This window comes from Cloeon dipterum, chromosome X (genome assembly GCF_949628265.1).
Source record: "Cloeon dipterum chromosome X, ieCloDipt1.1, whole genome shotgun sequence".
Lineage (NCBI taxonomy): Eukaryota > Metazoa > Arthropoda > Insecta > Ephemeroptera > Baetidae > Cloeon > Cloeon dipterum.
Genome location: NC_088790.1, coordinates 1152702 through 1161751, shown reverse-complemented (window position 1 = coordinate 1161751; position 9050 = coordinate 1152702). Strand labels below are relative to the sequence as shown.

Sequence of the window (9050 nt, the reverse complement as noted above, 5' to 3'; positions counted from 1 at the left end):
CAGGCGGATGAGTAATCTTAGTTCTTGGAGCTGACCCTTCACCGCGGCGATGGCCTTTATTATGTGGAATCCGTGGAATCCAACCTCAAAACGCCTAAAACTATTTGTGTCATCAATGTGTTACTTTCGCCAGCCTCGCCGCCAGCCTAGCCGCCAGCCTGGCCGCCAGTCTCGGAGCCTGGCCGTCAGTTTCGGAGCCTCGCCGCCAGGCAAGCCGCCAGCCTGGCCGCACGCCTAGCCGCCAGCCTAGCCGCCAGCCTGGCCGCCAGTCTCGGGGCCCCGCCACCAGTCTAGCCGCCAGCCTGGCCGCCAGTCTAGCCGCCAGCCTGGCCGCCAGTCTCGGAGCCTGGGCGCCAGTCTCGGAGCCTGGCCGTCAGTTTCGGAGCCTCGCCGCCAGTATAGCCGATAGCCGCCAGCCTGGCCGCACGCCTAGCCGCCACCCTAGCCGCCAGCCTGGCCGCCAGTCTCGGAGCCCCACCACCAGTCTAGCCGCCAGCCTGGCCGCCAGTCTAGCCGCCAGCCTGGCCGCCAGTCTCGGAGCCTGGCCGTCAGTTTCGGAGCTTCGCCGCCAGGCAAGCCGCCAGCCTGGCCGCACGCCTAGCCGCCAGCCTAGCCGCCAGCCTGGCCGCCAGTCTCGGAGCCTGGCCGTCAGTTTCGGAGCCTCGCCGCCAGGCAAGCCGGCAGCCTGGCCGCACGCCTAGCCGCCAGCCTAGCCGCCAGCCTGGCCGCCAGTCTCGGAGCCCCACCACCAGTCCAGCCGCCAGCCTGGCCGCCAGTCTAGCCGCCAGCCTGGCCGCCAGTCTCGGAGCCTGGCCGTCAGTTTCGGAGCCTGGCCGCCAGTCTCGGAGCCTGGCCGTCAGTTTCGGAGCCTGGCCGCCAGTCTCGGAGCCTGGCCGTCAGTTTCGGAGCCTCGCCGCCAGGCAAGCCGCCAGCCTGGCCGCACGCCTAGCCGCCAGCCTAGCCGCCAGCCTGGCCGCCAGTCTCGGAGCCCCGCCACCAGTCTAGCCGCCAGCCTCGGAGCCTGGGCGCCAGCATAGCCGCCAGCCTGGGCGCCAGCCTGGCCGCCAGCCTGGCCGCCAGTCTCGGAGCCTGGGCGCCAGTCTCGGAGCCTGGCCGTCAGTTTTGGAGCCTCGCCGCCAGGCAAGCCGCCAGCCTGGCCGCACGCCAAGCCGCCAGCCTGGCCGCCAGTCTCGGAGCCCCGCCACCAGTCTAGCCGCCAGCCTGGCCGCCAGTCTCGGAGCCCCGCCACCAGTCTAGCCGCCAGCCTGGCCGCCAGTCTCGGAGCCTGGCCGTCAGTTTCGGAGCCTGGCCGCCAGTATAGCCGCCAGCCTGGCCGCCAGCCTAGCCGCCAGCCTTGCCGCCAGCCTCGCCGCCAGCCTGGGCGCCATGCAGGACAGCGGTGCCGCCGGTGAATGAGGCGCTACTTCCGGCGAGACTCAACGCCGCTGCCGGCGAGACTCATACAGTGACAACTGAGTCGCCAGTGTCTGCGCCACTGCCGGCCTCGCCGCTGGCCTGATTAAGCATCGCTCTGCCGCCAGCATGAACCTGCCTCGCTAACGGCTAGAGAGAATACCTGGCTCTGCAAGTAATTTTTTTAAAATTGATTTTATCTCATTTTGTTATTATTGATCTTAAGGTTTTTAATAAATTGAATTTAATACAGTAGATAGTGATATATGTATGTATATGAAGTTAATTATTGTAATCAAGGGAAAATTATACTATAAAATTAAATAAAATTCATTTTAATATGAATAGCGTTTCAATATTTATTGGAGGTGAATTCTGATGTATGATCGTCATGGTTCAATATTTCAAATTAATTAAGTACATTTTCTTGCTCATTGTATATATTAGTTAGACATATTTTAAAAATAAAATAAAATTACTAGCGGTTTGTCTTCTTTAATTTGAATTCTATATTTTAGATTCACGTGGTTGGATTTAATTATGACATATCCATTTGATTGGAATAAAGCAAACCTATTTAAACAAAAAATCATGGCCTTTTATTTGATATAATTGTAGAAATTGAGCATATTATACGTTAAATTAATTTATACCCACAACTATTGTTACACAAACTAAAAATCTATGGTCTAAATGACAAATCCCTCAACTGGCTAGAAAGTTTTCTCTTGGACAGAAAGCAATTTGTACATCTAACAGATCTCAATATCAAAAATAAAACATATGTCGATATTAACTCCCCAACTGAAACCTCTTATATGGGGATTCCACAAGGCACTACACTTGGCCCCACTGTTTTCAACCTTTATACTAACGACATTGACCTTCAAATTATTATTGCAACGCTATGTTTATTTGCTGATGACACGAGCGTTATTGTCAAAGGCACTGATAATGAATCGGCAAACTCTAACGCTATCATTGTTAATAACCAGATTATTGAATATACGCATCGCAATTATCTAAGCCTAAATGCGAGCAAAACCAAAGTTTTAAAAATGCATGTTCCCCAAGCGAAAAATCTTGTGTACCCTGAAATCCAAATAGATGACCTGACTATCGATGTAGTTAAAAAAGGCAAACTTTTAGGTGTCATGATCTCCGACACTTTAAGTTGGAGCGAACAGTGTGAATCAGTCATTAACAAACTAAGAAGCGTGACTTATATGTTTACTATCCTCCGAGATAAAGTAACCTTAAGTGTGCTAAGACAGGTGTATTTCGCTTATGTTCAGAGCCACATCATGTATTCAATAATTATATGGGGAGGATCGCCCCATTTGAAACAAGTTTTTACTGCGCAAAAAAGAGTTGTATGAGCAATGGCCGGTGTTAGGTATTGGAGGAAAAATTGTGCCCTCGACTCATGCCGCCCATTGTTCCAAAAATTTGAAATCATGACTGTCTATTCATTGTACATCCTGGAATGTATGAAATATCTAGTTAAAAATAGATCGAAATTCAGGTATGCGCGGGAAAAGCCAAATGTCGGCCCCGCTACACGTAACGCAGTCAAACACATTAGCCCTTATGATCTCTATGTTGCGCCGTGTTCTTTACACATGTCGACCCAAAGCCCAACAGTCATGATTCCTAGACTATTCAACACCCTGCCGACTGAAATTAAATGTATACAGGATGACCAATTATTTATAAATACTATAAAGAGAGTAGTGATGCAATACCAATTTTACGACCTTGCCGATTATTATACCTGTGATTTTGCTTTAGGATAATGATATCTAATATAATTATAACTATTAGCTGTAATTAGGTTTAGTTTGACGTATTTTAATAAGTCACCAATGTAAATATTGACTTAAACAAAATAAAAAACTATCTGAATCTGAATCTGAATCTGGGAAATTTTAAATGCATAAAGCGTAATTCATATCTAAATGAATGTCATCTATGGATTCGCTGCTTCAACCTCTCCCCCACTCCCCCCACTCTTTTGAGCAAATCTGAAACATGTCAGGATTTGAAATGTAATGACGTAAACAATTAAACTCAGTCAGCTGCAAATACAATTTAACCCCAAAACAATAAAACACCCATAAATACGTTTGGAGCCTTTAGAATAAGCGATAATGCCAAGTTGCGCAATTGGGGGTTGTCTCGTATCAACCAAGACAAAATTGCCATGCGAAGGTTTTGAAGAGGTTAAATCTGTTTAATTATTAAGAAACAAAAATAATGTTATAGATGTTCTCATCAATAGTAATGTCTTTCGCGTCCTTTAAAATTTTTAGGTTCCGAGATCGGTAGGGCTTCGACTCTTTACCCCTCCAGCAGAATTAGTGGAAAATTGGGCAAGCAAATGCGGCAGAACAGACGTTGATAACATGAGTTTTCAACAAAAATCGAATCTCCGTTATTGCAGCAAACACTTTGCTTTATCAAGTTACGACTTAAAAATTGTGGAGCGGTATGAAAAAGTCCCCAAAAATAAAAGGCCTCTGGTTGCGGCAGCGTGCCCTGAGTTCTACCTTCCTCATAAAAAATATTCCACTGCGCAAGCCCAGAGAGATGTCCGAGCAGTGAAAAGGTCCAGATCCCCAGCCACATCAGCTCAAAATGAAAACCATGAAAATAAATTGTACGTACATTTTCTTGATTGTTCTGGCAGAATCAAACAATTTTTCCAATTTTGATGAAAGAAAAAAAAACAGAAAAGGCAGAAGATGCCAGAGAATATGAGAATGAAGCCGAGCAGCAAGTCGGCGATGGACCCGAAGACGATGAACAAGAAAAGGAAGAGTGTAGCGACGTGATATCAACGGCTGCTGGCGGCGCCTTGGGAATTATTCCCATTGGGGATTACGCCATAAGAGGTTTCCAGCATTTGAAACTCCCTTACTCGGAGCCCCTTAAGTGGTAAATTGGAAATAATTATATATACGTACGGATTAAACTTAAATTGATTAAATTAAAAAATTTCCAGGGTATCAGCAGACCTATATGGTAGTGATGGTGATAGAAGCAATGTTCCGGTATATGGAAGATTAGATTTCGACATTCGTTGCGCATTCCCTGGATACTATGTTCCGAGGTATAATTTTTAAATACTTCATCTAATTTAATTGCTAAATGAAAGATATAAATTAGCTCATTGCTGAAGGACGTGCACTCCAAAATGAAATCTCTGGAGGAAAAAAACAACAAGCTAATGAAGAAATGCCTGGAGCTTGAGAACAAGCTAGGGGAACAAGAAAAAAAATGAAGAGTTGAAAGAAGAGCTGCAAACTTCAAAAGAGCATGCTAAAACCATCATCGACTCCGTTCTTCGTCATTTGTCGGAAGCTCAAGTCAACAGAATGATTGCCAACACCAAAACATTGTGGTCAAAAGAGGACTACAAGCTTGCGATTGTCCTTCTAGCTTTGAGCCACAAGTCGTATAATTTGATTCAAAGTAAAATTCCATTCCCCTGTGTACGTGCTGTGCAAAAATTTGTTGCGCAGTACGAAATTTCGACGGGAGTAATGGACATTGTCATCAACTTGATGTCTGCCAATGAATTATCATGCAAGGATAAATTGGTGTGGCTCTCGTTCGATGAAGTAATGATCAGGAGAAAGGCTGCATTTTCCATGAGGGAAGATAGAGTTTTCACCCCAAATCGGCAGATGCAAGTCATCCTTGCTCGAGGGCTCTTTTCCAATTGGAAGAACCCAATTTTTTTCGATTTCGACGTGCCGGTAACAAAAGCAATTTTGGAGGAGATCATCACCAAACTGGACCATGGAGGGTTCACCGTCGTGGGAATGTCCTGCGACATGGGCAAGCAAAATGAGCACTTAGTGTTTAAAACCCTGAATATCACCCCAGAATATCCATGGTTCCAAAACCCGGCTAAACCTGATTGGAAAATCTTTTGCTTCTTTGACACGCCTCACTTACTGAAACTGTGCCGGAACCACCTCTTGAATAACGGTTACGAAGCAAGTTTGGACGGCAAAAAGGTGTACATGAAAAAGGATGCACTCCATAACCTGGTGGAAGTTGCAAGAGGAGATGTTCTGCCTCATGATGTTACCCTAGAACATCTTCTCCTTCAAGGCCCCGATAGACAGAGAGTGAAACCAGCTGCACAGCTTCTCTCATTGAAAACAGCGGAGGCACTTGAGATGGCGGTCAAGGATGGTCACATTTCTGAGAAAGGAGCGCTGGTAATATTTTAATAAATTTTGCTAATCTAATTCATATCATTTTTTCCTTCAAGTGCTTTTTAAGTTGTAGTAGATTTTACTCATCTAACTGTTAACTGCAGTGAACATCCAATATTTGGGCCATTTGAGACATAAATTAAAATTATATTGAGCAAAGTTGAAAAATTGCTCTACAAACAAGCTCGAATTAGATCATTAAAAATTTTTAGACATCCTAAACAATTTAAGTGTGCTAAACCTGGTTTTTATATTATGTTTGCTGTTAATTGTTGCAATCAAGTCCATAAAAATATGCTAAGCTTCATGCGATAATGCTATGTATTTAACAGGAGGTCGCTTTTTTCGCTAAGACTGTTGGGAACTGGTTCAAACTTTTAAACGTCACCATGAAGCAATCCTGCCAAGATCCACAGCAACGCCCTCAGACTGCCCGTTACGGAGAGGCCAAGGAAGAACAGGACGCAATTTTAAATAGTATGGCTTCTCTAGCAATGAATATGCGTGTCTGCGAAAAGAATGGCAAAGTAAAGAAAAATGCAATGGGGTTCCAAAAGGCTATTCTCCTGACGTGCAAAGCATTGCCCCAGCTACTTGAATTTTTAGACGAAAAGTTTCCTGGCGAAAACAATAGCTTAATTACCTACAACACAAACCAAGATCCTTTAGAGAGGTTCTCCGGACTTTTTCGATCATGGAATCGGACAAACTCAAATCCTGATCGTGTTGAGGCAACTCACAGAATGAAGAAGATGGTCCTAGCGGACAAATCTGAAGCAATTGTTGGGAAGCATTCCAATATTGCTGCCCTTGATGGAGATCAGGAAGGTCAGGAAGATTGCCAGCTTCTGTCGTCTAAGGTAAAACCGTAAAAACTAAAAATATAGAATTATTTTTCATTGTGATTGGCTGGAACGAAACACCACTTAGTCTTAGCTCTAATTGCTTTAAATAATATTGATAATAATTTACAGGTCACTGCCAAAGTGATGACACTGACAAGCTCAGGCGCAAAGGAAGACGATGGTGAGGATGTCGTTGTTGGTGATACTGTGAGCGACGATGATATAGATGACGGCGCGGACGACGGTGATGGCGAGGAAGGAGATGATGGCGAGGTGGATGCTAATGAAGAACACGAGGAAGCCGAGCAAACAAAGGGAGGAGATGTTGAAGCTGAAAAGGATCAACAGACATCAAAGAAGGACCTATTCTATGGCTGGCAAGCAGCAGATGCACAAGATTCTGCATTCTATGAAGAAGGACTGGAGAAGCTGGCAAACAGGCTTGCCGAAAAACTTTACAAAGAATTTCCACATTACGTTACAACTGATGATTCAATAAATACAGCAACATCAACTCGAACTGAAAACGCTGAAAAAGAATGCCCAGACTGGTGCATTCACCTGAAATCAAGTTACAAGGCTTCATGCCAATTTTCATTGCATGTGAAAGAGCTTGATAAAATATTTTTGAGACAACACCAACAGCAGCTGGACCTTGGGCCAGGAGTGATTCAAAGGTGATAAGTGATGATAAGTTTAAAAAATTCCCGATGTTGATAAAATTCCCTCGTATAGATTCATCGAGAAGGCAGAAAGAAAATGTCCACATATTCCAAAGAAGGTTTCTCGCAAGTTTGCCATCAACAGGCACTATTTGAGACTCAGAAACTTCTATGCCTTCCTTGGACTACAAAGGAAATATAAAATAGAACAACTGGTACACGACAGAATTGCAATTCGACACAGAATTCGCCTCCAATAAAGATTGAAACGTTATTCTTATTAATATGAATTTTAATTAATTTTATGGTATATTTTCCCTTAATTACAATAATTACCTTCATACATATATCACTATCTACAGAATAAAATTCATTAAATTAAAAACCTTAAGATCAATTAAAATAAAATAAGATAGAGAAGCAAAGTGCTAATTACTTTAACAGAGCCGGAGTTTCTTTCTCGCCGGCAGCGGCGTTGAGTCTCGCCGGAAGTAGCGCCTCATTCACCGGCGGCACCGCTGTCCTGCATGGCGGCCAGGCTGGCGGCTAGGCTGGCGGCTAGGCTGGTGGCCAGGCTGGCGGCTATACTGACGGCCAGGCTCCGAAACTGACGGCCAGGCTCCGAAACTGACGGCCAGGCTCCGAGACTGGCGGCCAGGCTCCGAGACTGGCGGCCAGGCTGGCGGCTAGACTGGTGGCGGGGCTCCGAGACTGGCGGCCAGGCTGGCGGCTAGGCTGGCGGCTAGGCTGGCGGCCAGGCTGGCGGCTATACTGACGGCCAGGCTCCGAAACTGACGGCCAGGCTCCGAAACTGACGGCCAGGCTCCGAGACTGGCGGCCAGGCTGGCGGCTAGACTGGCGGACAGGCTGGCGGCTAGACTCGTGGCGGGGCTCCAAGACTGGTGGCCAGGCTGGCGGCTAGGCGTGCGGCCAGGCTGGCGGCTTGCCTGGCGGCGAGGCTCCGAAACTGACGGCCAGGCTCCGAGACTGGCGGCGAGGCTCCGAAACTGACGGCGAGGCTCCGAAACTGACGGCCAGGCTCCGAAACTGACGGCCAGGCTCCGAAACTGACGGCCAGGCTCCGAGACTGGCGGCGAGGCTCCAAAACTGACGGCCAGGCTCCGAGACTGGCGCCCAGGCTCCGAGACTGGCGGCCAGGCTGGCGGCTAGGCTGGCAGCTAGGCGTGCGGCCAGGCTGGCGGCTTGCCTGGTGGCGAGGCTCCGAAACTGTCGGCCAGGCTCCGAGACTGGCGGCCTGGCTCCGAAACTGACGGCCAGGCTCCGAGACTGGCGGCCAGGCTGGCGGCTAGACTGGCGGCCAGGCTGGCGGCTAGACTGGTGGTGGGGCTCCGAGACTGGCGGCCAGGCTGGCGGCTAGGCTGGCGGCTAGGCGTGCGGCTAGGCTGGCGGCTATACTGGCGGCGAGGCTCCGAAACTGACGGCCAGGCTCCGAGACTGGCGGCCAGGCTGGCGGCTAGGCTGGCGGCGAGGCTGGCGAAACTAACACATTGATGACACAAATAGTTTTAGGCGTTTTGAGGTTGGATTCCACGGATTCCACATAATAAAGGCCATCGCCGCGGTGAAGGTTCAGCTCCAAGAACTATGATTACTCATCCGCCTGTTTTGGAAAGAAAAATACGAAACATTGGTTTAATTTGTACGGTTTTCGAATTACATACTCACGTCATGGAAGCGGAAAAATTGCTCAGCGCTCTACAAACACGAAATTTGTAATTTAAATCGATATTGTGTCCCTTTTCTTGCAATAAAAATTCGCGTTTGATTGTTGAGCTACATGCGCATTTTTCCGCTCCCACGACGCTTTGTCACAGTCTTGACAGTCATAAAAAAACAGTGAAACCTTTCGCTAGCCGGTGTAAATTTGTTCCAATTGTCGA

At 47.3% G+C, this 9050-nt stretch overlaps 2 protein-coding genes across 2 annotated transcripts; both read right to left on the bottom strand.

Annotated features, from left to right (window-relative positions):
* Positions 1 to 856: 856 nt before the first annotated feature.
* LOC135945174 (circumsporozoite protein-like) lies at positions 857 to 1527 on the bottom strand. Its single transcript, XM_065492641.1, has 2 exons — positions 1465 to 1527; positions 857 to 1285 (listed from the first exon to the last, which is right to left on the bottom strand). Exons 1-2 carry the CDS (start codon positions 1525 to 1527, stop codon positions 857 to 859), a joined length of 492 nt encoding a protein of 163 aa, XP_065348713.1.
* Positions 1528 to 7835: 6308 nt separating this feature from the next.
* On the bottom strand, positions 7836 to 8840 carry LOC135945173 (mucin-1-like). Its single transcript, XM_065492640.1, has 3 exons — positions 8836 to 8840; positions 8357 to 8649; positions 7836 to 8296 (listed from the first exon to the last, which is right to left on the bottom strand). The coding sequence occupies exons 1-3, from the start codon at positions 8838 to 8840 to the stop codon at positions 7836 to 7838; spliced, it is 759 nt and encodes a 252-aa protein (XP_065348712.1).
* Between the last annotated feature and the right edge of the window lie 210 nt (positions 8841 to 9050).

Coding starts and splice junctions, on each gene's coding strand:
- LOC135945174 (XM_065492641.1), bottom strand. CDS start 1,527: ATGCTTAATCAGGCCAGCGGCGAGGCCGGCAGTGGCGCAGACACTGGC. Junction 1,286..1,464: donor CTGGCGACTCAGTTGTCACT/GTATGAGTCTCG, acceptor ACTGACGGCCAG/GCTCCGAGACTGGCGGCCAG.
- LOC135945173 (XM_065492640.1), bottom strand. Junction 8,297..8,356: donor TTTCGGAGCCTCGCCACCAG/GCAAGCCGCCAG, acceptor CCTGGCCGCCAG/TCTCGGAGCCTGGGCGCCAG.